Source organism: Salmo trutta, chromosome 7 (assembly GCF_901001165.1).
Source record: "Salmo trutta chromosome 7, fSalTru1.1, whole genome shotgun sequence".
Classification (NCBI taxonomy): Eukaryota; Metazoa; Chordata; class Actinopteri; order Salmoniformes; family Salmonidae; genus Salmo; species Salmo trutta.
The window spans coordinates 16,712,478-16,739,961 of record NC_042963.1 but is presented as its reverse complement, the minus strand read 5'-3'; the positions used below and the strand labels follow the sequence as shown (position 1 = coordinate 16,739,961).

General features: G+C 41.6%; 1 protein-coding gene across 1 annotated transcript in view; it reads left to right on the top strand.

Annotated features, from left to right (window-relative positions):
- The first annotated feature begins 201 nt into the window (after nucleotides 1-201).
- Nucleotides 202-27,484, top strand: part of LOC115197031 (metabotropic glutamate receptor 8-like) — a 259,937-nt gene continuing 232,654 nt past the window's right edge. The window contains exons 1-2 of the mRNA XM_029758159.1: nucleotides 202-515; nucleotides 10,194-11,055. Coding sequence (XP_029614019.1) covers nucleotides 10,522-11,055 — 534 coding nt within the window. The 5' untranslated portion in view covers nucleotides 202-515; nucleotides 10,194-10,521. The remainder of the gene's footprint in view (nucleotides 516-10,193; nucleotides 11,056-27,484) is intronic.

Sequence of the window (27,484 nt, the reverse complement as noted above, 5' to 3'; positions counted from 1 at the left end):
GCCAACTCATACCAACCATCCGACTGTCATTTTTTCCTTAAGTAACCATCTGTCTTATGTAACCAAACCTAACATATCATAATAATATTTACCTATTTATGTTGACTATGTTACGTATAGTGTATGAGACCAGCCTGGCTATGCATGTCTTGAGGGAAGGAACATGCCACCATGCACTTTTGGATTAGGCAAACACTGAGCATGAATTATATTAATTCGTCCTAAATAGTCCCTGCACACGTTTTCATGTGTGATCATGGGTTATGGTGATTTGAAACAGTCAATTGAAGTAAACTGCTCAGTATGTACAGCAACAACTAACAAACATCAGAGAAGCATTAGGTAGCATAGAATTGGAAAACCAATCACCGTGGTGTTGGGAGTACTGGGTGATTCCACGAGACAAGAAATGCGCTCGCGCTTCCTGTGGTGTTCTTTCAGCACTATGAGCACAAGCTTGCGCCGCATTGGTTTGGCAGTGAGAGCGCGAAGGACCTGATCTCAGTAACCCGCAGGTAAGTCCTACTTAATTGTTGAATTTCTAATAACTATTTATTCTGCGATATGAATCATGTTCCTTATTTAATGTGTTTCGATTTTTTGATTTTATCTTCTACTTCAGCGATAGCCTACAGACTTGAAATTGAGAATATCAGTTTTCGACACACTCACGCTTCCAGTCATTCACCCCAAGTCACATTTTGACCTGTTAACACAGGGTATGCTTGTGATATGTCTTTCTGGTAGATACTCAAAAACATGGTCAAAGTGGCCCCATTGAAGGAAACACTGATGCAAAAAAATGCATGTTAATTTTGTGTCGTTATGCATGTTTCCAGCGCATTTCTGTCATCATCAACAGAGTCCAAATCGATCGAAAGGGAGAGAGAGAGTAAAACTTAAGAAATGTAAAATGCAAACCACTGAATATACTATCTGATAAAACAATCCCAGAGTGACAATCTCACCTTTCAGTCATCATGCTCATTGATCATATTGCACCTTCATCACAAGTGTACATTGGTTTTATATTGAAAGTATGGGGGGGTTGCAGTGTGCAATCAAGTCTTGAACGATACAATTCATTCATTTTGATAACTTTATCAAATCCATTCATTTAGATAACTTTAGGCCTATTAAGTGCAAAAACTATTATGCCTACATTTGATTGATATAGCTTTTTTTTGCTGTGATGGGTGAATGAGCAGGGGCACACTGCAGTTTCACAGCCCACAAGGTCTGAGCAATGACTCAAATAACTTCCTACAATTCTAAAAACAATTCCATGGAGAAAATATAACAATTTGACTTTTATAGCTAATCTCATGCTATTCTACACATTTTGCCATGAGGCTGAGGCAAAATGTTGCTGTTGATTCAACCAGTGTGTTGAATCAAAGTGGGAGGCTGCTTAATCATCACCTGTGGGTCAAATCTTCAAGTCAAAGGCTTTTTGACTAGCTGTTGCAAAGTTGTTGCTTTATGTGTGTAGTCATTTAAAGATAATATATGCTCTGCGCTTAGATATTGTAGTTGTTGAGTGGGTCCCAATTGTTGGGTTGAAGAAAACGTTATGGACTCACTGGGTTGAGTTGATGCTGCATGCCATTACGGTAGTCTACAAGTAAGCCTGTTGGTATATAGCAGTGTTACTCACCATTTTTTGTAAGGGGGCACTTTGGGTTGAGACAATCATTCAGAAGGCCGCATAGATCTTTCATTTATTGTACTTTTTCTTCCAATATGATCAATTATCAATTGAGAGCAAATTCATAGCAAAAGAGTACATGCAATTGATTTGACGTACAGCACATCACAAATATATACATACACACATCAAATAGGCATCATCACATGTATAAGACCCATATTTAGGGTTACCTCGGTAGTTGGATGAGCAAAAATGTCTCTTCTGCTCCTTGATTTAATTCATTCAAAATGTATAATCTGTTGTTGCTATCCTTGTGAGGCAATCCAGGTTTGCATTGGTATGTCTGTTTCTCTGTTTTTGTTTCACAATGTTCATTGTTGAGTCCCCTCTCCTTCCCTCGCATGTTTGGGGCGCCGCCAGTGCACACAGTTGCCAGATTTGACCAGTCAATATTATTATCAGCAAAAAAATGTAACAAGGGCTTTCAGAATATCCTCTCCTCGTGTTTGTTCCTGAAGGGGCAGTAAACATAACATTTCCTCTCTGAACGACTCATTTTGAGGGAACACATAATTAGGCATCAGTGCTTTCGTCAAGCCCAATACTAAAACACGGCGCCACAATATGTCATTAATCAGTTGCTTAGCGATGTCCTCGCCGATGTCTTCTATGAGTCTTGTTATGGTCGAGTCTGAGAGTTGCTGTCCTTTAATTAATTTGCTTTAAAATAGTTTCCTTGTTTGTGAAATCAGCAAACAATATTTCCGCTGAGGCCAAAAAACATTATTTGACAATCTCCACATCTGTGAAGGCCTTCTTGTTTCTTGCGAGGATCCAAGCAATTTTCTCTGCAACAGTGTTAGATTTGTCCATCATTTCTTGTTGTCCATTGAGCTGTCCTTTGAGTTGGATATGTTTTGTCAAAGTGGGCATTAGAGGTCGACCGATTAATCAGAATGGCCGATTAATTAGGGCCGATTTCAAGTTTTCATAACAATCGGAAATCGTTATTTTTGGACGCCGATTTGGCCGATTTTTTTTTAAATTTAATTTTATAATTTTTTATAATTTTGTTTTTTAGACCTTTATTTAACTAGGCAAGTCAGTTAAGAACACATTCTTATTTTCAATGACGGCCTAGGAACGGTGGGTTAACTGCCTTGTTCAGGGGCAGAATGACAGATTTTTACCTTGTCAGCTCAGGGATTCAATCTTGCAACCTTACGGTTAACTAGTCCAACGCTCTAACCACCTGCTTTACTTTGCACTCCACGAGGTTACGCGAATGCAGTAAGAAGCCAAGGTAAGTTGCTAGCTAGTGTAACCGATGTGAAATGGCTAGCTAGTTAGCGGTGGTGCGCGCTAATAGCGTTTCAATCGGTGACGTCACTCGCTCTGCGACCTTAAGTAGTTGTTCCCCTTGCGCTGCAAGGGCCACGGCTTTTGTGGAGCGATGGGTAACGATGCTTCGTGGGGTGTCAGTTGTTGATGTGCGCAGAGGGTCCCTGGCTCGAGCCCAGGTTGGGGTGAGGAGAGGGACGAAGGCTATACTGTTACACTAGCATTAAACTTATCTTATAAAAAACAATCAATCAATCATAATCACTAGTTAACTACACATGGTTGATGATATTACTAGTTTATCTAGCCTGTCCTGCGTTGCATATAATCGCTTAGGTACACGTTGCTCCAACCATAAACATCAATGCCTTTCTTAAAATCAATACACAAGTATATATTTTTAAACCTGCATATTTAGTTAATATTTCCTGCTAACATGAATTTCTTTTAAACTAGGGAAAATGTGTCACTTCACTTGCAAACAGAGTCAGGGTATATGCAGCAGTTTGGGCCGCCTGGCTCGTTGCGAACTGTGAAGACTATTTCTTCCTAACAAAGACAGCCGACTTCGCCAAACGGGGATGATCTAACAAAAGCGCATTTGCGAAAAAAGCACAATCGTTGCACGACAGTACCCAACCATAGACATCAATGCTTTTCTTAAAATCAGTACACAGATGTATATATTTTTAAACCTGCATATTTAGCTAAAAGAAATCCAGGTTAGCAGGCAATATTAACCAGGTGAAATTGTGTCATTTTGCGTTCATTGCACGCAGTCAGGGTATATGCAACAGTTTGGGCCGCCTGGCTCGTTTGCGAACTAATTTGCCAGAATTTTACGTAATTATGACATGACATTGAAGATTGTGCAATGTAACAGGAATAACGTTTTGTTTTCGAGATGATAGTTTCCGGATTCGACCATATTAATGACCTAAGGCTCGTGTTTCTGTGTGTTATTATGTTATAATTAAGTCTATGATTTGATAGAGCAGTCTGACTGAGCGGTGGTAGGTAGCAGCAGGCTCGTAAGCATTAATTCAAAATAGCACTTTTGTGCGTTTTGCCAGCAGCCCTTCGCAATGCATTGCGCTGTTTATGACTTCAAGCCTATCTACTCCTGAGATTAGGCTGGTGTAACCGATGTGAAATGGTTAGCTAGTTAGCCAGGTGCGCGCTAATAGCGTTTCAAACGTCACTCGCTCTGAGACTTGGAGTAGTTCTTTCCCTTACTCTGCATGGGTAACGCTGCTTCGAGGGTGGCTGTTGTCGATGTGTTCCTGGTTCAAGCCCAGGTAGGAGCGAGGAGAGGGACGGAAGCTATACTGTTACACTGGCAATAATAAAGTGCCTATAAGGACATCCAATAGTCAAAGGTATATGAAATACAAATCGTATAGAGAGAAATAGTCCTATAATTCCTATAATAACTACAACCTAAAACATCTTACCTGGGAATATTGAAGACTCACGTTAAAAGGAACCACCAGATTTCATATGTTCTCATGTTCTGAGCAAGGAACTTAAACGTTAGCTTTTTTACATGGGACATATTGCACTTTTACTTTCTTCTCCAACACTTTGTTTTTGCATTATTTAAACCAAATTGAACATGTTTCATTATTTATTTGAGGCTAAATTGATTCTATTGATGTATTATATTAAGTTAAAATAACTGTTCATTCAGTATTGTTGTAATTGTCATTATTACAAATAAAAAAAATATACAAAAATCGGCCGATTAATCGGCACCGGCTTTTTTTGGCCCTCCAATAACCGGTATCGGTATCGGCGTTGAAAAATCATAATCGGTCGACCTCTAGTGGGCATGGTGTGACTGGAAACGTTGCTCTAAATTTGCTTGTTTAAAACAATTGACTGCCTTCTGGCAATTAAGACAAAGTGAACTAGTCCCATTATGCATTCTAAAAATTACTTGTCTGTCCATTTCTCTTGGAACTTTCTGTGTTCTTCTTGAATCGACCGTATCCTTCTCTTAACCACCGGAGCCACGTTAGCTACGTTAGCTAGCTGCATCTCCCAGCCGCCATCTTCCTGATTTTCCTGGTTCTCCGGTGGTTGTTCATTCATAGCTGTCAAGTTGTTTTCCAGCTCTTCCCCCTCATTTTCATTGTCAGTACATTTACGTTTCTTTTTTACAATAAATCAATCCATGTCTACCAGACTGCAAAATTAGCTAGTAGCAAACTGATATGTATTGGTCGCTGTAGCTGAGCAGTTGCGTTCTATTTCGGCAAACGTTCTATTTCGGCAAACGTTCTATTTCGGCGTTTCTGTTCAACAGCAGCGCTATACTGCCATCTATCTGCTGTCCAGGGAACAATAGATAAATTAAAGGAAGTGATTCAGGCCTGCATTAAACACATTGCATTGAAATTGTATCATTGTTATGTATTATGAATGGAAAATAAGAAAATCACTGTGAGCCACAAATGCGGCCCGCTGGCCGAGCAATGAGTACCACTGGTATATAGCCTGCCGTGCCAACCTCTTAGATGTTAAGTCCCCTATTTAGGACTTTGAGTGGTTCTGGACCGGTTCCGACTGACCTTTTGGTGTACAAAGCGCTCTGTAAACATTGCAGTGCCTTATAGTGCCAGCAAGCCCCATCTGTCTGCTTTCTGCTACCACTCTGTCAGTGGAGCTGACTTGAAGGGTTTTACCCCCAACATTTGCATAGGCCTGAAAATGTGATACGTCACTCCCTTTCCAGACAAAGAATAGATTTCATCTCCCATCTTCATCTCTGAAGGACGGAGCCCAGCCTTGGAGATAGCGTATTAAAGGGGACAGTCTAACCAATCCACCAGTTGTGATATTTTCAACCAGATTTTAAGCTCTCAACATGAAAAACATGTAATGTTGTAGCATTGAAACATGACCACTGTCTCTCGGTCAAACAGGGACAAAATCACTTTATGTGTAAAGCTGAACTTGTAATGAGTCTGCAGACATTCAAATGTTCTCTTTGTGTCACTCAGAGGAGGCTTGGCAGAAAATGCTCTGTCATCAGTTATATGAAATAGGGTCAAATTTGTACTGTCACTAAATATGATCATATTTATTTTACAGTTATAATAAAGGTGAAATATTATAGTAAGTTGTTTATAATTTCATTGTCACTATATTTAGAAAGCATTTGTCCTTTACCCCGGAAAGCATTTCAGTCATTTACCCCACTTTTGTTGAATAGGAAAACAATCATATGTAATATTTTAATATTATTTGTACTATGTACTTGAGCTTGTGTCCTCAAAAGTGAGTACATGTCAGCAATTTACTGCAATTTACAGCAATTAACTTTTTTTTTACAGTAGAACTATGCAGCATTACTAGTTATTGTTGATGGCCATCTCATGAAAAAGTATTACTTTTGGGTATTATTTAGGCGAAAATCTACATTTTCCCATTACGTTCAAAACTTCTAGGTCAAGAAATGTATCACATTTTCTCAATACTCAGTCAGAATATCCATCATAAATTAGTCGGCTACTAGCATAGAACAATACCTTTTGTGAGGCTAGAACAACTCTACCATTTATGATAGAAATGTTCGCATTTCACATCTGGAGTTTAGGAGGTGGTTAATAATTTTGCGCTGTTCATCCACAGAAGAGAACGTGCAGCACAAATGCATGCATTCTTAGGCCTACTCATGCTATGCTACAAATGGTTAAACGGCATGCTTCATTTGTGCAGCGATAGTTTCTTTTAAAGAGTTATAGATCAATTGTTTTATAACTGTAACAAACATTATTGTTTGGTATTTTGTACATTTGGTATTTTGTAAAAAAAACTACGAAAAAAACAAACTATTTAGACCAATGTAGGAGTGCACAATGCACATCTTGCACATTTTTCTCTCACTGCCATGTTACTCTTTGGGATGACAGTGACTGGCTGGAGAGGGCACACACTGTTTTCCCAGGTAGCAATCAGTATCTGGTTAAAAGGTAAGAACGATCAGAGTAAGGGCCGGAACTGTCCGACAGCTATGTCACACAATTGTAATGTGCACATGGAGCCTCGATTGATCAGGCGCAACATTTTTATGATTCTGTAATCATGAGGGGCACTCTAAAGAGAATTGTCATTTGTACCAAAAAGTATTCTGAGTCTTAAATAAGTGTGGATAATGAGTTTTTATGTAGGCAACAATGAAAGAAAAGACAGTAAGCCAATCTTTCAGTTCCGGAAGAAAGGACGGGCATGTTTTCATTTTACAGACTAGCAGCCAGCGCACACACACACACACACACTGTTTCTGTCATTGTAGTCGATTCTATTGTGCGACAATATATCTGTAAGGCTGTAGGGTACGTTGCTGTGTCAATTCTTATGTGGTTTACTGTATATCTATGGATTATGTAAAAAACATATCTATGGATTATGTAGAAAACATCACAGTAATTTAAATTCACATCAGGGTAAGGATAAGAGTCATTGCAAATGCAATAGCTTACTACATGATAATACAATTCTTTGATGTTTTTATCAAGCACAGTCACAGCTTTGTAGACAGTTTTTGCAGATGTGCGTATGTTTTGAAGAGTTCACAGTTTTCAAAGGGAGATTCCTTGCTGTGTCATGTGGATGTTTGTTGTGTCTGTGTGTGTGTGTGTGTGTGTGTGTGTGTGTGCCTGTGCATGGGTGCATGCTTAAGTGCAGAGGTATTAAAATCCTTCCCTGGAGGTCTGGCATACTGCTGGTTTTCTCTTCTACCTAATAATTAATTGTATCCACTTGGTGTCCCAGGTCTAAAACAGTCCCTGATTAGAGGGGAAGAATGAAAAAAGCATTAGAACTGACTTCGAGGTCCAGATTTGAATTTGATGCCTTTAGTGTGTCGTGTGCACATACACTACATGACCAAAAGTTTGTGGACCCCTGCTCGTCTAACATCTCATTCTAAAATCATGGGCATTAATATGGTGTTGGTCCCTCCTTTGCTGCTATAACAGCCTCCACTCTTCTGGGAAGGTGTTCCACTAGACTTTGGAACATTGCTGCGGGAACTTGCTTCCATTCAGCCACGAGCAATAGTGAGGTCGGGCACTGATGTTGGGCTATTAGGCCTGGATCGCAGTCGGCGTTCCAATTCATCCCAAAGGTGTTAAATGGGGTTGAGGTCAGGGCTCTGTGTAGACCAGTCAAGTTATTCTACACTGATCTCGACAAACCATTTCTGTATGGTCCTCGCTTTGTGCACGGGGGCATTGTCTTGCTGAAACAGGAAAGGGCCTTCCCTAAACTGTTCCCACTAAGTTGGAAGCACAGAATTATTTAGAATGTCATTGTATGCTGTAGCGTTAAGATTTCCCTTTACTGGAACTAAGGGGCCTAGTCCAAACCATGAAAAACAGCCCTAGACCATTATTCCTCCTCCACCAAACTTTACAGTTGATGCTATGCATTGGGGCAGGTAGCGTTCTCCTGGCATCCACCAAACCCAGATTTGTCCGTCGGAATGCCAGATGGTGAAGTGTGATTCATCACTTCAGAGAACGCATTTCCACTGCTTTACACCACTCCCGCCGACACTTGGCATTGCACATGGTGATCTTAGGCTTGTGTGCGGCTGCTCGGACATGGAAACCCATTTCATGAAGCTCCTGAAAACAGTTATTGTGCTGACATTGCTTCCAGATACAGTTTAGAACTCTGTAGTGAGTGTTGCAACTGAGGACAGACGATTTTTACCTGCTACATGCTTCAGCACTCGGCAGTCCCGTTCTGTGAGCTTATGTGGCCTACCACTTTGTGGTTGGGCTGTTATTGCTCCTAGACTTTTCCACTTCACAATAACAGTACTTACAGTTGACCGGGGCAGCTCTAGCAGAGCAGAAATTTGACGAACGGACTTGTTGGAAAGGTGGCATGCTATGGCGGTGCCACGTTGAACGTCACTGAGCTCTTCAGGAAGGCCATTCTACTGCCAATCTTTCCTATGGAGATTGCATGGCTGTGTGCTCAATTTTATAGACCTGTCAGCAATAGGTTTTGCTGAAATAGCCAAATCCACTAATTTGAAGGGTGTCCACATACTTTTGTGTATATATAGTGTATGTGTTTGAGAAAGAGCGAGGAGAAACAGCATATGTGACATTGTGTGTGGTCGTATGCCTTTCTTATAGAGTGGGGTCCGGAATTATTGGATCCCTTGATACAGATGAGCAAAAAAACACTATAAAATAAATAATACAAATACTGAGCTAGGCCACAATTTTTAAAATTGTTTTATACTAATACAATTGCTCAGAGATAGAGATTTTGTTTAACAAGTAATCCACCATTGGTGTGCGTGGCCAAAGAGCTCTATTTTCATGTCATCTGACCATAGCACCACCTGAAGTTTGCTAAACGGCATTGGCACTTGGATTGGAACCGGTGTTATGGTCATATGACACGAAAATAGAGTTTTTGGCCACGTACACCAATGGTGGGTTTGGTCTTAGAAAGAACAATGCTCATGCAGAAAATAACTAATCCATACTGTAAAATGTGGATCTTTGATATTATGGGGTATTTTTCTTCCACTGGTCCTAGGGCCCTTGTTAAGGTCAATGGCATCATGGAACTTTAGCGAGTACCAGAATATTCTAGCCAAAAACCTAGTTGCCTCTGCCAGGAGTCTGAAACTTGGCCGCAAGTGGATCTTCAAGCAAGATAATATCCCCAAGCACACATTTAAATCTTCAAAGAAAAATCTACATTTTGCAATGGCCATCTTAGTCTCCGGACTTGAACCTTATTAAAAAGATGTGGTTTGAAATAAAGAGGACAGCCCATAAACTCAGTTTAAGGATATCAAGGATCGAGAAATATTTTGTATGGAGGAATGGTCTAAGATCCCTTCCAATGTGTTCTCCAATCTCATAAAACATTTTAAAAAGAGGCTCAGTGGCGTTATCTTGCAAGGGGAGGGTGCTGGAGTATTGAAAAATCTTTCTCTGGGCAATTGTATTAGCATAAAATAATACAGTTGTTGCATTTGTTTTTGCATACAATATACCTCTGTACTTATTTATTTTATACAGTCTTCTTTATCAAGGGATCCAGTAATTCCGGATCTCTCTGTATATGTTTAATGACTTATGTGCCTGTGTCTAATAGAGAGCTCAACCCTACATTGTGTAACAGATTAATTGTATTTCCCTCTGTCTCACATCACAAACAGGGTCTTTTGAGCATGTGATGCCAAGGATTGCAGAGAGAGATCACCACTGTCCAGCCAGTGTGAGAAATTCAGCCTATCTTCTCTCCAGCTCCCTTATCACTCAAACTACACCCCCTTCCCAGTGATGCCAGGGACATGCATCAGCAGCTCTTTGAAGCCAAGAGGTAATCATCCCTAACCCTACGCTGATTTAGAGAGGAGGGGCACCCATGGTATGCCCCACCCTGTGCACCCACCACCACCCACCAGCTGCCTGCTGCTCCGATCTTCCAGTGCTACACCATCCCTCCCCTGACCCACTATCCCACTCACCCGCACTGCTACCACCATGGCCAGGGAGTCCAAACTCCCCTCCCTCTCCCGTTACTGCTTCCTCATCCTACTGACTACCAAATGCTACTGGCTGTTGGTCTCTGCCACTCAGAAGGTCTCGGACCCGCAGCTGCCTCTGCAGGAGTATGCCCACTCTATCCGGCTGGACGGTGACATCATGCTGGGTGGCCTATTCCCTGTGCACTCCCGTGGAGAGAGAGGAGTGCCCTGCGGGGAGCTGAAGAAGGAGAAGGGCATTCATAGGCTGGAAGCCATGCTGTTTGCCATTGACCTGATCAACAAGGACCCAGAGCTGCTACCGAACGTGACCCTAGGGGCGCGTATCCTGGACACGTGTTCCAGAGACACCTATGCCCTGGAACAGTCACTGACCTTCGTCCAGGCACTCATCGAGAGGGATGGCTCGGACGTGCGCTGCGCCAATGGGGATGCACCCATCTTTGCCAAGCCGGATAAGGTGGTGGGGGTCATAGGGGCAGCGGCTAGCTCGGTGTCCATTATGGTGGCCAACATCCTGCGGCTCTTCAAGGTGAGGATTCTGTTTCCGCTATTTGAAAATGGGATTGTGTTTATTTTTCCAAAGTCCTTGTTCTCAGTATTATTTAAGCTTAGGTTTGACTCAGGCTAAGATCTAGCCTACTCTGAAGGCTGTGAAAAGGTCAAAGATTTATGACGAGTCATCCCTTCAAGGTTCAGTTGGTTAGCGTAGCAGGCTTGTTCCGCTGTCTTGGACATTAGAATGCAGATGGGGCTTCCATAGGCTCTGGCTTGGTGGGGTGTCATCATAAAAACATTATGCAACAGCTTTTATTTAGATAACTATTTTCCTCTCCCAAGCTAGTGGCTGGGGTTTTGTTAAAAATTGAGAGATTTTCTAGACACAACCATCATCATCCTGTCACGTTGCCAATGGGTATTAGTAAGGTTGACAATATTGCTCTGGCATTGAGACGTTTGGCCTGTGTGCTTGGCATGTTCGCTATTGAAGCAGATAAAGCTCAATTACCCGATACCCCATTAGAATATAGTCAGCGTTATTAAAATATGTTTTACTTCTAGCTCCAGAGGGCTGGAAACTATCATTGGTAGCTTATAACGGTTCTTGCATGCCAATCAGGTCTGAATGTCAGCAGCTGACCAGTGGTAGACACACGAAAAGGTCAAACCAATGATGCGAAACGACTGACTACGATATGGAGTCTTGGTTCCCAGAGGGAAGTGAATGAGATGTACTTTAGCACATAGTTGTTGGAATATGTAGTGTCAGCCTGACAAGGTGTATTGTTCTCCATAGCTATGTATTAGTCCCATTCTTTTGTCTGGGCTAATCAAGTGAACTGTCCAAAAGGAAACATATATACTATGCCCAATGTTTCTGTGATTTAATTGACCTTGATCGTGATAATTGGAATTGGTAGATTACTTGTTAGATATTACTGCATGGTCGGAACTAGAAGCACAAGCATTTCGCTACACATGCATTAACACCTGCTAACCATGTGTATGTGACAAATACATTTGATTTGATCGTGATATTGCAGCATATTGCTCTCAAAACAGCTTAATCTTCTGTCTCCCTTCTTTGTAATACAGAAAGCAACTGCTCTGGATCTAAAAATACAATGTGGGAAATGTGATAGACCTGCATTGATATGTTGCATTAATCTAATACAGCCATTATCCTTTTCATGGTCAGCACAGATATTACTTACCCAACATGGAGGAGAGTGTAAATATTTAGTGATCTGCTTGAGGAGAAAAGGTGAAAGTGGAGAATGACCCCGACAGTTTGAATCTCCAGCCTAAAGCAGTGGCATGAGCAATGTCTTGACTGTGATTTAAAATACTGATGGAATAGCAGGTAGCATCAGAGGTCAGAACAAGAGAGAAGAAGGGCCTGACAGGCTGATAGGTGCTGCCCTAAGAAAGTGGATAATGTAAACTATCTGCTAGGTGCAGTACATTATGTGAACCACAACCCATTGTTTTGAACAAGTTTAAATTCTTTCACCCAGTTCTTGCTTCAGACCTCCCCACACCCACCCCCCTCCATTTGACACCTCCCAGTGACAATGCAAGTCTCAGTCTCAGAAAAAACAACATATCAATGTCTGGTGAAGGATATGTTACATCCTGGACACTAAAGCTCTGATTTTACACTCCATTGACTCCACAGAAGGCTTCTGAGGGGAGGAGGATAGCTCATAAGAATGGCTGGAATGGAGTAAAAGAGATGTTTGATACCATTCCATTTTTTCCGTTCCAGCCATTACTATGAGCCCGTCCTCCCGAATTAAGGAGCAACCAGTCACCTGTGATTGACTCCCATAAACAGACTAACTGTGCTTTCTTCACTATCGATCCATGTGCTGAGGGGCTGGCCCAATTACAGTCTTAGTAATGGAGTGGATATGCACAGCTTCATCCTCATGACAAGAGGAACTCTGAATTGTTTTCCCCTAAGTGCTGCTCCGTGATCAGCTTTCTCTTTCACCCAATCCCACCCAACCTTTAACAATTGGGGTTAGTGGTGATGTAGTTGCAGTTTAAATGGATGTAGACCTCGGGGAGATCCCATTGACCTGTCATTCCAAACTGGGATTCCTCAATTAATCAAGTTCCAAGTCACAACCAGTCTGAGCAGGATAAAACCATGTTTGAAGTTCGAAATGGCTCCCTATAGAGTTACGAAATCCATTAATTCCCATCCAAAGTGTACAAAACCATATGGATTTGATCATCCATAATTTACACACATTCAGTATTACTGTGCACTATATTTGTGTAATTAGATTTTGGGACAACAGTGTTCGAAACTGACTAATTGCCTTGAGCATACAGTGGGGGAAAAAAGTATTTGATCCCCTGCTGATTTTGTATGTTTGCCCACTGACAAAGAAATTATCAGTCTATAATTTTAATAGTAGGTTTATTTGAACAGTGAGAGACAGAATAACAACAAAAAAATCCAGATAAACGCATGTCAAAAATGTTATAAATTGATTAGCATTTTAATGAGGGAAATAAGTATTTGACACCCTCTCAATTAGAAAGATTTCTGGCTCCCAGGTGTCTTTTATACAGGTAACGAGCTGAGATTAGGAGCACACAATTAAAGGGAGTGCTCCTAACCGCAGCTTGTTACCTGTAAAAAGACACCTGTCCACAGAAGCAATCAATCAATCAGATTCCAAACTCTCCACCATGGCCAAGACCAAAGAGCTCTCCAAGGATGTCAGGGACAAGATTGTAGACCTACACAAGGCTGGAATGGGCTACAAGACCATCGCCAAGCAGCTTGGTGAGAAGGTGATACAATTTGGTGCGATTATTCGCAAATGGAAGAAACACAAAAGATCTGTCAGTATCCCTCGGCCTGGGGCTCCATGCAAGATCTCACCTCGTGGAGTTTTAATGATCATGAGAACGGTGAGGAATCAGCCCAGAACTACACGGGAGGATCTTGTCAATGATCTCAAGGCAGCTGGGACCATAGTCACCAAGAAAACAATTGATAACACACTACGCCGTGAAGGACTGAAATCCTGCAGCGCCCGCAAGGTCCCCCTGCTCAAGAATACATATACAGGCCCGTCTGAAGTCTGCCAATGAACATCTGAGTGATTCAGAGGACAACTGGGTGAAAGTGTTGTGGTCAGATGAGACCAAAATGGAGCTCTTTGGCATCAACTCAACTCGCCATGTTTGGAAGAGGAGGAATGCTGCCTATGACCCCAAGAACACCATCTCCACCGTCAAACATGGAGGTGGAAACATTATGCTTTGGGGGTCTTTTTCTACTAAGGGGACAGGACAACTTCACCGCATCAAAGGGACGATGGACGGGGCCATGTACCGTCAAATCTTGGGTGAGAACATCCTTCCCTCAGCCAGGGCATTGAAAATGGGTCGTGGATGGGTATTCCATTATGACAATGACCCAAAACACACGGCCAAGGCAACAAAGGAGTGGCTCAAGAAGAAGCACATTAAGGTCCTGGAGTGGCCTAGCCAGTCTCCAGACCTTAATCCCATAGAAAATCTGTGGAGGGAGCTGAAGGTTCGAGTTGCCAAACGTCAGCCTCGAAACCTTAATGACTTGGAGAAGATCTGCAAAGAGGAGTGGGACAAAATCCCTCCTGAGATGTGTGCAAACCTGGTGGCCAACTACAAGAAACGTCTGACCTCTGTGATTGCCAACAAGGGTTTTGCCACTAAGTACTAAGTCATGTTTTGCAGAGGGGTCAAATACTTATTTCCCTCATTAAAATGCAAATCATTTTATAACATTTTTGACATTAGTTTTTCTGTATTTTTTTGTTGTTATTCTGTCTCTCACTGTTCAAATAAACCTACCATTAAAATTATAGACTGATCATTTCTTTGTAAGTGGGCAAATGTACAAAATCAGCAGGGGATCAAATACTTTTTTCCCCCACTGTAGCCACGTGAAGTAGTTTGGGGGTGGGGGTGCAGCGATTGTTTTCCAGGTTCCTTATTTCTATGTCAATTCTGATATGGTCTATTCATTCCTTTTCAATTTTAGTAGACCCTCTTATACAGAGCAACTTACAGTAGTGAGTGCATACATTTTCATACTGGTCCCCCATGGGAATCAAACCTACACCCGCTCTACCAACTGAGCCACATCATCACAAACCACTTGATGTCTCAATGTACTCAATTACTGTATTGTGTAGTGGCTGATTTGTAGGGGTCCAGATTTTGCAGCTCTTTCAGAACATCAGCTATCTGGATTTGAGTGAAGGAGAAATGGCAGAGGCTTGGGCGAGTTGGTATGGAGGGCTGTTGATCGGGGTAGGGGTAGCCAGGTGGAATGCATGGCCAGCCATAGAAAAATACTTATTGAAATTCTCAATTATAGTGGATTTATCGGTGGAGACAGTGTTTCCTAGCTTCAGTGCAGTGGGCAGCTGGGAGGAGGTGCTCTTATTCTCCATGGACTTTAGTGTCACAGAACTTTTTTGAGTTTGTGCTACAGGATGCACATTTCTGCTTGAAAAAGCTAGCCTTAGCTTTCCTAACTGCCTGTGTATATTGGTTCCTAACTTCCCTGAAAAGTTCCATATCACGGGGGCTATTAGATGCTAATGCAGAACGCCACAGGATGTTTTTGTGCTGGTCATGGGCAGTCAGGTCTGGAGAGAACCAAGGGCTATATCTGTTCCTGGTTCTACATTTTTTGAGTGGGGCATGCTTATTTAAGATGGTGAGGAAGGCACTTTTAAAGAATAACTAGGCATCCTTTACTGACGGGATGAGGTCAATATCCTTCCACGATACCCGGGCCAGGTCGATTAGAAAGGCCTGTTAGCTGATGTGTTTTATGGAGTGTTTGACAGTGATGAGGGTGGCAAACCCATTACAGATGCAGGCAGTGATCGCTGAGATCTTGGTTGAAAACAGCAGAGGTGTATTTGGAGGACAAGTTGGTTAGGATGATATCTATGAGGGTGCCCGTGTTTACGGATTTGGGGTTGTACCTGGTGGGTTCCTTGATAATTTGTGTGAGATTGAGGGCATCAAGCTTAGATTGTAGGATGGCCGGGGTGTTAAGCATGTCCCAGTTTTGGTCACCTATCAGCACGAGCTCTGAAAATAGATGGGCGGCAATCAATTCACATATGGTGTCCAGAGCACAGCTGGGGGCAGAGGGTGGTCTATAGCAAGCAGCAACGGTGAGAGACTTGTTTCTGGAAAGGTGGATTTTTAAAAGTAGAAGCTCGAATTGTTTGGGTACAGACCTGGATAGTAAGACAGAACTCTGCAGGCTATCTCTGCAGTAGATTGCAACACCACCCCCTTTTGGCAGCTCTATCTTGTCGGAAAATGTTATAGTTAGGGATGGAAATTTCAGGGTTTTTGGTGGTCTTCCTAAGCCAGGATTCAGACATGGCAAGGACATCCGGGTTGGCAGGGTGTGCTAAAGCAGTGAATAAAACAAACTTAGGGAGGAGGCTTCTAATGTTAACATGCATGAAACCAAAGCTTTTACGGTTACAGAAGTCAACAAATGAGAGCATCTGGGGAGTAGGAGTGGAGCTAGGCACTGCAGGGCCTGGATTAACCTCTACATCACCAGAGGACCAGAGAGGAAGTAGGATAAGGGTACGGCTAAAGGCTATCAGAACTTGTCGTCTAGTACGTTCGGAACAGAGAGTAAAAGGAGCAGGTTTCTGGGCGCGATAGAATAGATTCAAGGCATAATGTACAGACAAAGGTATGGTAGGATGTGAGTACATTGGAGGTAAACCTAGGCACTGAGTAATGAGAGAGATATTGTCTCTAGAGATGTTTAAACCAGGTGATGTGACTGCATATGTGGGAGGGGGAACTAAATGGTTGGTTAAGGTATATTGAGCAGGGCTAGAGGCTCTACAGTGAAATAAGACAATAATCATTAACCAGGACAGTAATGGACAAGGCATATTGATATTAGGGAGAGGCATGCGTAGCCGGGTGATCATAGGGTTCCAGTGAGTGGTTGGGCTGGCTGGAGACACGGCGATTCAGACAGCTAGCAGGCCGGGGCTAGCAAGCTAGCAAAAGGGCCTTAGAGGGACGTCTCAATGGAGGAAAGTCAGTTTTAGCCTCCGTGTGCGGTGACGTCGATAGACCAGTGGTGATGGATTAGTAGGGTTCCGAGTAGCAGAGGGGTCCAAGTCCAATTGGCAAAATAGGTATCATGGCCCAAGAAATTGGCCGATGGATCTATTCAGCTAACAGTCCAATATGCTCTAGACAGCTAGCGGGCCACAGCTAGCGGTGACCAGCCTATGTACAATACAGGAATGTACATTTACATTAACGATTTGACACGTACCAACAAACTGGTGTGATCATTCTACAGTGGTCCTTGCAACGTACACTCAAACCTGTGTGATTAGAACGCTTATTTAGACCGTCCAGTTTTGATTGACACAACAGTCAGCATTTGAGCTGGCGACAGTTTTTTCACAGTAACATTTTTCACAAATACAGTCCTTACAAAGTTATATCTTGAATGTGACCAGTTTATTTTTGGATGCAATGTTCAGACATTCACAGAAGTAGCGACAGCGTAACACAATCATCCAAACCTGAAAATGTAGGCTACATTAGTTCTAACGCTGAGGAAAGATTGACGTAACACAAGAGGTCGTATTTAGCTAACTCTCGGCTGACAGAAACCACAATATAACTTAGCTAATAGCAATTACTATTTACAATTCATCACGTCACAGGTGAGCTCACCATTGATTAAATTAATTGAGTAAAACACTTTCTAAAAATCAAAAGTAATCTGACGATGGGTAGTTTGTGCGTGCCACCATGTTTGTTTGTTTATTTCACATCAACCAAAGATAATAAGAGGAGGCAAGATGAGTTAGGACTGTTTGCAGTATGGATGTTGTCTACAATCATTCACTTACGGAAGTTTGCTTGAAAAAGATGAGTGAACCATTCCGTCACCTCATTATGACATCTTTGGTCTGACAGACGTTTATGTGACACCCAGAATGCATTGTCAACAAACATGGCGCCAGACATAGCTGGCAAAAAGCTTTGCTTTGGTCCCGTGTGGCTCAGTTGGTAGAGCATGGTGTTTGCAACGCCAGGATTGTGGGTTCGATTCCCACGGGGGACCAGTGCGGAGAAAAACATTTATGAAATGTATGCATTCACTACTGTAAGTCGCTCTGGATAAGAGCATCTGCTAAATGACTAAAATGTAAAATATCGCTCATCATAATCAGTACAACCTTCAAAAACATATTTTACACACTTCATAGGTGTCCGTTAAAATCTATGCAAATATCGGAATGCATTATTTGTCACCAGAACTTAAAAACGTGAATAAAACTGTAAATACATTATGCTCCATACATACATACTATATGAATAGAAATGACAACACGATATACAGAAAATAAAGCACTTACTTTGATAGGAACGCACACATATCCAAAGTTATTATTTGAAAGTAAAACAACAATGAAGGCAATGCAAGAGCCAGCCAGAAATAAATGCCACGGGGCAAAAGTTTGTGCAAGACTCCAGAAATGTCTGCATACTTGATCGAAAAGAGAAGTTTGTCTGGCTCATTAAAGCCTCAAACATAAATTGTCCGCAACAGTGAAATGGGCTACTTCTGTGAATTAATTAGGAGGTGGAACACTCCTCAATTCAAACTGTTGTGCGAAAAGAAAACTTGTTAGAAAATAATTTCAAATTGACAAGTTGAAACATAGCCTATAGATAATTAGCAGGCAGCGCGGGTTAACCTGTCTGGGCTAGGGGGCAGTATTGAGAATTTTGGAAAAATATGTTCCCATTTTTAACTGCCTCCTACACCAACTCAGAAGCTAGAATATGCATATTATTGTTCAGGTTTGGATAGAAAACACTCTGAATTTTCTAAAACTGTTTGAATGGTGTCTGTGAGTATAACAGAACTCCTATGGCAGGCAAAAACCTGACAAGGTTTCAAGCAGGAAGTACCCTGTCTGACAAGGAGTCGTGCGTCTTACCTCTTTTTATTGAAAAGTAAGGATCTTAGCTGTAACGTGACAATTCCCAGGGCTCCGATAGGCTCTCAGAGCCCGGGAAATACCTGAAGGTTTACGAGGGAGCCTCAGGCTGAAACATATTATCGCCTTTTGTAAGTGGATGCTGAGAGGACCTTTGAATGATGCGCGTGCATGAGTCGCTTCTGAGGAGAAATTTTATTCGGCTGTTTAGGCTCAATGCATACTCCCGGTCGGAATATTATCACTTCTCTACGACATAAATGGCATAAAAATTGGTTTTAAACAGCGGTTGACATGCTTCGAAGTACGGTAATGGAATATTTAGACATTTTTGACAAGCCAACGCGCCATGCGCGGGACCGTGAAAAAGCATTCTAGAACTCACAAACAAAACGTCGCTGTTTGGATATAACGATGGATTATTTGGGACCAAACCAACATTTGTTATTGAAGTAGAAGTCCTGGCAGTGTATTCTGATGAAGAACAAGCAAGGTAAGACCATTTTTCTTATAGGAAATTTGATTTTGGTGGAGGCTGACCTGGGTGGGTATCTAAATAGCTAGCCCTGTAATGCCGGGCTATGTACTTAGATTATTGCAAAATGTGCTTCATCCGAAAAGCTATTTTAAAATCGGACATATCGAGTGCATAGAGGGGTAATGTATCTATAATTCTTAAAATAATTGTTATGCTTTTTGTGAACGTTTATCGTGAGTAATTTAGCAAACTGTTAGTAAATTCCCCGGAAGTTTGCGGTGGTTATGCTTTTTCTGAACGTCACATGCTAATGTAAAAAGCTGGTTTTTGATATAAATATGAACTTGATTGAACAGACATGCATGTATTGTATAACACAATGTCCTAGGTGTGTCATCTGATGAAGATCATCAAAGGTTAGTGCTGCATTTAGCTGTGGTTTGGGTTTATGTGACATGATATGCTAGCTTGAAAAATGGGTGTCAGATTTTTTCTGGCTGGGCACTCTGCTGACATAATCTAATGTTTTGCTTTCGTTGTAAAGCCTTTTTGAAATCGGACAGTGGGGTTAGATTAACGAGATTCTTGTCTTTAAATAGCTGTGAAATAGTCATATGTTTGAGAAATTGAAGTTATAGTATTTCTAACGATTCAAAAATCGCGCCACTGGAATATCAGTAGCTGTTACGTAGGTGGGACGAAATCGTCCCACATACCCCAGACAGGTTAACTGTCCTGTTGTGTATCGATCACATTTTGAAGCAGTGAGTGCATTCTGACATCACGTGCATAAAACAACTCACACTGGGGTGACTGTTAGAGATATTTGGAACTCACGCGTGAAAAGGTTGATTATACAACTATCTTTTTTGCCAAAGCGGAGATGCTGAAATTATGTTTTTGTATGCGCTACAGACATCTATATCGGTCCGCTAATAGTAATAAAGTACCAGTGCACTACTTTTGTGAAAGAAATATTCAGGGGGTGCTGCACCCTTACTCCCCGAGGCTATGTACTTGAGCATGTTTTAGTATGTTTATAATCATATAACAAAGGGGGCCTGTCTCTGAGACAGAAGGTTTTCATAAGGGTGAGATTGGAGGCATGTGCTAGATTTAATAGATTGTAAACTACTGCCCTATGACGTTGTCTTATATAATGTTTTTATATCATTATTATGCTCTCAGTATGTTATAGCTTCACTTACATATCATTATTTTCTCTCAATATTTGTTGCGTCAATGTATTCACTTGAGTATGAATGGGTCGCTTATTCTCAAATAGCACTTTGTGTATGAGTCCGGATAATTAACAATGGACTGAGGCAGGCTGCAAGAATGTATACTCCCTAGTCTCAAAGCCTCTCCTGACCGATTAGAAGACCGGGAGATGTGTGGAGGAGTACCAAAGGTTCCGGACTCGGGCTGGGACGATAACACTGCCTGCCAAGCCACAGAGATTCATTGTACATCCTAGACTTAGGAGGGGAAAGGGCTTGTCTGGGAAGAGGGTACATACGGAGGTTATAAATATATTTGCGTGTATATACATACACTACCGGTCAAAAGTTTTAGAACACCTACTCATTCAAGGTTTTTTAAAATTATTTTTACTATTTTCTACATTGTAGAATAATAGTGAAGACATCAAAACTACAGTGGTTCGTCCTTTAAAAGTTGCAGCGTACTGCAGCACAGCTTGCATGGTGCCACAGAATTCTATGGCACGTTATTTAAGTGTGAACTACTGGTACCATAAATGCTAGTTAGTGCTAGTTTGACCACCAGAGGGGATCTTTGAGAAGCATGTGATAGCCTTCAATAGTGGCTGTACTAGAGAATTTAAAACCTTTTTTGTAAGAACATAGTATATTAGACTGATTTGAAGAAATGTTGCTTAATTAAATTGATTAATATTATGGTGTTTCTATTCCAAGAAAAACGAAAAACCCTCTGGATTTCCTTTAGGATGGAACGGAAAATATGGAGCTGTACAACGTGACGGTCGGGAGTAGGCTACAGTACTGGGCTATTTAGCTAAAGAATCCCCATGTCGGGCGGGCATGTGAGGAGAACGGGGTTCAATTCCCTGACGGGGAGGAAGGAGTAGGCTGTCCTTGTAAATAAGAATTTGTTCTTAACTGACTTGCCTAGTTAAATAAAGGTTACACTAAGAGCATACCATTTCTACACCCTAATTGTATTATTGTAGTCTAGCCAATACCCAAACGAAGATTCAGTGAAAATAAAAATTGCGTTGATTTATCAAGACCAGTCCCCATGCTTGTCTCAGAGCAGCGCGAAATGGTGCAACAATAGTTGTAGGCTATTGCTTCAAATCCTATTGCTTCTAACTTCAATTTGCTCTTTAAATAAATAAGACCTACAACACTTTTATCAGCACATTACTCAACAGTAGTGAGACTCATGTGGCCTACAGTAGGCCTACAAAAAATATGACGTGACTCTCCGCCAATAATTACATATAGAGGATTGGAGGATTCCAAATTAAAACCAAAAGCCGCCTCATGGGTCTCCCGGTGGCGGACGGCACGGGTATCGAACCTGCATCTGTAGCAACGCATTTTGCACTGCAGGAGCCCCCATCCAATTGGGAGCCCCCTTCCACAAATTATCAAAATACAGAGAGGTGTTGGTAAAGGTAAATTGTCCTACTAATAGCCCATAATGGCTATTATAATACTGTACATGGTGTCCAGGTCAGTATAAGCAAAACATATCTTTGTTAAAGACTATCAGAAAGAATGTTGATACTTATTTTTTTTGATCCAAAGCTGTGAATGAGTGAGTCAGCTTTATGTACAGTTGAAGTTGGAAGTTTACATACACCTTAGCCAAATACATTTAAACTGTTTTTCACAATTCCTGACATTTAATCCTAGTAAAAATTCACTGTCTTAGGTCAGTTAGGATCACCACTTTATTTTAAGAATGTGAAATGTCAGAATAATAGCAGAGAGAATGATTTATTTCGGCTTTTATTTCTTTCATCATATTCCCAGTGGGTCAGAAGTTTACATACACTCAATTAGTATTTGGTAGCATTGCCTTTGAATTGTTTAACTTGGGTCAAACGTTTTGGGTAGCCTTCCACAAGCTTCCCACAATAAGTTGGGTGAATTTTGGCCCATTCCTCCTGACAGAGCTGGTGTAACTGACTCAGGTTTGTAGGTCTCCTTGCTCGCACACGCTTTTTCAGTTCTGCTCACACATTTTCTACAAGATTAAGGTCAGGGCTTTGTGATGGCCACTCCAATACCTTGACTTTGTTGTCCTTAAGCCATTTTGCGACAACTTTGGAAGTATGCTTGGGGTCATTGTCCAATTGGAAGACCCATTTGAGACCAAACTTTAACTTCCTGACTGATGTCTTGAGATGTTGCTTCAATATATCCACATAATTTTCTTTCCTCGTGATGCCATCTATTTTGTGAAGTGCACCAGTCCCTCCTGCAGCAAAGCACCCCCACAACATGATGCTGCCACCCCCGTGCTTCACGGTTGGGATAGTGTTCTTCGGCTTGCAAGCCTCCCCCTTTTTCCTCCAAACATAACGATGGTCATTATGGCCAAACAGTTATATTATTGTTTCATCAGACCAGATGAATGTGCTGTTGCAAACCGTAGTCTGTCTTTTTTTATGGCGGTTTTGGAGCAGCCTACTTGCTGAGCGGCCTTTCAGGTTATGTCGATATAGGACTCGTTTTACTGTGGACATAGATACTTTTGTACTTGTTTCCCCCAGCATCTTCACAAGGTCCTTTGCTGTTGTTCTGGGATTGATTTGCACTTTTCGCACCAAAGTACGTTCATCTCTAGGAGACAGAACGCGTCTCCTTCCTGAGCGGTATGACGGCTGTGTGGTCCCATGGTGTTTATACTTGCGTACTATTGTTTGTACAGATGAACATGGTACCTTCAGGCGTTTGGAAATTGCTCCCAAGGATGAACCAGACTTTTGGAGGTCTACAATTGTGGAGGTCTTGGCTGATTTCTTTTGATTTTCCCATGATGTCAAGCAAAGAGGCACTGAGCTTGAAGGTAGGCCTTGAAATACATCCTTAGGTACACCTCCAATTGACTAAAATTATGTCACTTAGCCTATCAGAAGCTTCTAAAGCCATGACATCATTTTCTGGAATTTTCCAAGCTGTTTAAAGGCACAGTCAATTTAGTGTTTGTAAACTTCTGACCCAGTGGAATTGTGATACAGTGAATGACAAGCTTTTTTCCGGATGCCCCAAACAATTGGAAAGAGGATTCATCAGAGACAATGACTTTACCCTAATCCTCAGCAGTCCAATCCCTGTACCTTTTGCAGAATATCAGTCTGTCCCTGATGTTTTTCCTGGAGAGAAGTGGCTTCTTTGCTGCCCTTCTTGACACCAGGCAATCCTCCAAAAGTCTTCGCCTCACTGTGCGTGCAAATGCACTCACACCTGCCTGCTGCCATTCCTGAGCAAGCTTTGTACTGGTGGTGCCCCGATCCCGCAGCTGAATCAACTTTAGGAGACGGTCCTGGCGCTTGCTGGACTTTCTTGGGCACCCTGAAGCCTTCTTCACAACAATTGAACCGCTCTCCTTGAAGTTCTTGATGATCCGATAAATGGTTGATTTAGGTACAATCTTACTAGCATCAATATCCTTGCCTGTGAAGCCTGTTTTGTGCAAAGCAATGATGACGGCACGTGTTTCCTTGCAGGTAACCATGATTGACAGAGGAAGAACAATGATTCCAAGCACCACCCTTCTTTTGAAGCTTCCAGTCTGTTTTTCGACCTCAATCAGAATGACAGAGTGATTTTCAGCCTTGTCCTTGTCAACACTCACACCTGTGTTAACGAGAGAATCACTGACATGATGTCAGCTGGTCCTTTTGTGGCAGGGCTGAAATGCAGTGGAAATGTTTTTGGGGGATTCAGTTCATTTGCATGGCAAAGAGGGACTTTGCAATTAATTGCAATTCATCTGATCACTCTTCATAACATTCTGGAGTATATGCAAATTGCCATCATACAAACTGAGGCAGCAGACTTTGTGAAAATTTATATTTGTGTCATTCTCAAAACTTTTGGCCACAACTGTACACTTCGTTACATTGTTTTAGTTTGAACGTGCAGAACAGCGGGAATGTTTCTCTAGTCAGCACCATTGTTAGTGCAATGCCCCTTAAAATGTTGCTCTGAGCTACCCAGTGGGGTGGGGGTCCACCCACCTTCCTCATCCTCCCTTCCCCATGGGCTAGGTCGGTCTTCTGTGCTCTGCTCTTCGGCCCTCTCGTGCCCCCTGCCCTCTTGCCTTGAACCTTGTGTGCCCACTGCTGTTTTAGTGAATACAGCTGGAGAACTGCAAGGCAATCCCATTGTGCGCCACTCAGGAGCCATGACCAATATATATTGTCCTGCTAATAACAGGGTTAATAATATATCTATGAGAATATCCACGGGGCTTTTATATAATTCTAAATTAATCATAATTATCGCTTTGTTTAAAAAATAACATTTTGGAGATGATTTCATTTTCAAATAATGTAAAATGAGTGAGAGAAAGGACATTCTTGAACATGGGGTGAGACATTGTTACTAATTTGTAAATAAAGCCAGTTTGTTATTTAGAATTATTTATTTCTGTTCTTAGAAACCATAAACCTACAGTCATCTCATGGGTCTCCCTGTCGAGGCCAGCCCAGGTATTGAACCAGCATCTGTAGCAATACAGCTTGCACTGCTATGCAGTGTCTTAGACCACTCAAGCACTGTACAATGTGACTGGTCGGGAGAGGGCTACAGTACTACAGTAAGAGCAAAATAATCCTAATAAAATAATAAAAACCTTAGTTCAACAACAGTTTTAGTAAGTAATACTGAAGTCGTGCACAATTATCAGTTTCTATTTAGGTTTATGTCGCCCATTCATTGTCAGTTAGAGACACAGTAGCGCCTTGGGACCCATAAGCATAATCAGTGCTCTAACTCTAACACTGGTCTGGAGCAATGAAGGAGTGACGCAGGGTACCATACTAAACCGCAAATTATCTCTAAGTCCCGCAGCATAATCACAAAACTTTTAGTGGAGAAACCACTGTATGAAATAACACACATGGAATCATGTAGTAACCAAAAAGCTGGTTGAGAGAATTCCAAGAGTGTGCAAAGCTGTAATCAAGGCAAAGGGTGGCTATTTGAAGAATCTCAAATATAAAATAGATTTTGATTTGTTTAACACTTTTTGGGTTACTACATGATTCCATATGTGTTATTTCATTGATATCTTCACTATTATTCTACAATGTAGAAAATAGTCAAAATAAAGAAAAACCCTTGAATGAGTGGTGTTCTAAAAATGTTGACTGGTAGTGTACTGTGTTTGTAGCTGTATGACCCAGTGTGGTTTAATACATCTAGTTAGAGCTTTCTGCGCAGTCCGACTGGAATTTGTACCAGACTCTTCCGACTGTAATTTGTACCAGGATACAATATAAAAGGTGTCAATTCAGTACCGCTTCGAGGTTATGTGGTAATGACACGGAACATGATGTGATCAGCACATGTGACTAAGCAGAGAGCCTTTGTGGTGTTGACGCCTTAAGGTAGGGTGGTCCACGTGTATCTGGCCCTCCACTGAGGTCTCTGACCCACAGGCTGACCTGTGGTGTGCGCTGTGTGGTGGTAATTCTAACCAAAAGGAGAGAGACTGTATTCTTCAAAACAACTTTATTATAAGATTTGCAAAAATGAAGCAATCAATAACAATCACTAAATCAGTGCATCGTTAGGAAAGCCCAAAAAACTGAGTTGTCTCTCCTCTTATAGAAAAAGTACAACCTATTTTGTCTACGCAGCAGTTTAGCAGATGGGTGGAAACAGGACCGGGAAATGGTGTGCAAAAGCTGATATGGCTTGTCTGTTCAGATTTAAATAGCTGATGTTGCCACAATTGTCTGTTCCTTCCTGCATGTTTCCACACATCTAAGTTCCTGTAGATTGTGAAAACAGGATTTCACATACTGAGGTCGCCCCCAAATGGCTCTTATCTGTACACCCAGACTGATGATGAAGTCACACAAGACAAGCCTGTATCAGTAAAAATACTAATATATAACGATAGACAATTCTCTTAAGTAAAAACAGCATAGTATATCTAATTAAACAGTATAGTATGTCATTAATATTTCATTTCCACCACATCTCCTCCCTTTTGAGATTAATCTCAAGCTAATAGGAAATTACTGACAAGCATTTTCATCAAACAAGCATTAACATGAGGAAAAATGGAAGACCGTCTTACACTTAGTACATAACAATCATAAATGACCTCCATTGTCATTGCGTTTCAACTCTCCACACAGTGCAATTCATTCTCAGAAGGGGGAAAGGAACATATGAATTTAAACATCAGTACATACTCTATCACCACACACACACAAGGCAATCGCTTCGTTGAGACTGTCCATATTGCCACAGGGTCATCATGGCGGTAGGCTCTTAACTCTACCTTGGGAGCACCATTCACCTAACCCCCGCTGTGAGCATGGCCTATGGACATGCCGCACTATTAACTCAATGTTTTTACCTTGGTGTTATGGATTATCATCGTCTTCATCAGACATGTAATCAGACATAGGAAATAAATCAGGTAAATAGGGTTCTGAGGCGTCTCCTTCAGGGCTCAGTAATGCCATGGCAAGAATAGTCTCTATGGCTTTGCTGCACAATTTCTTAACACAAATTATAATAAGCATCATTGTAAAAAAGACAACTAAGCCATAAATCAACCAATTAAATATTGTAGCTCCCATAACTCCAAATAATGACTGAAACCATCCAAACGGATTCCAATCGTTGTCTGGTTGGTGTTCGTTTGCAAGATCACCGCTGAGCTCTTTGATGTTCCACTACAATAGTGAAGTTACCCTCACCCCGGGGTAT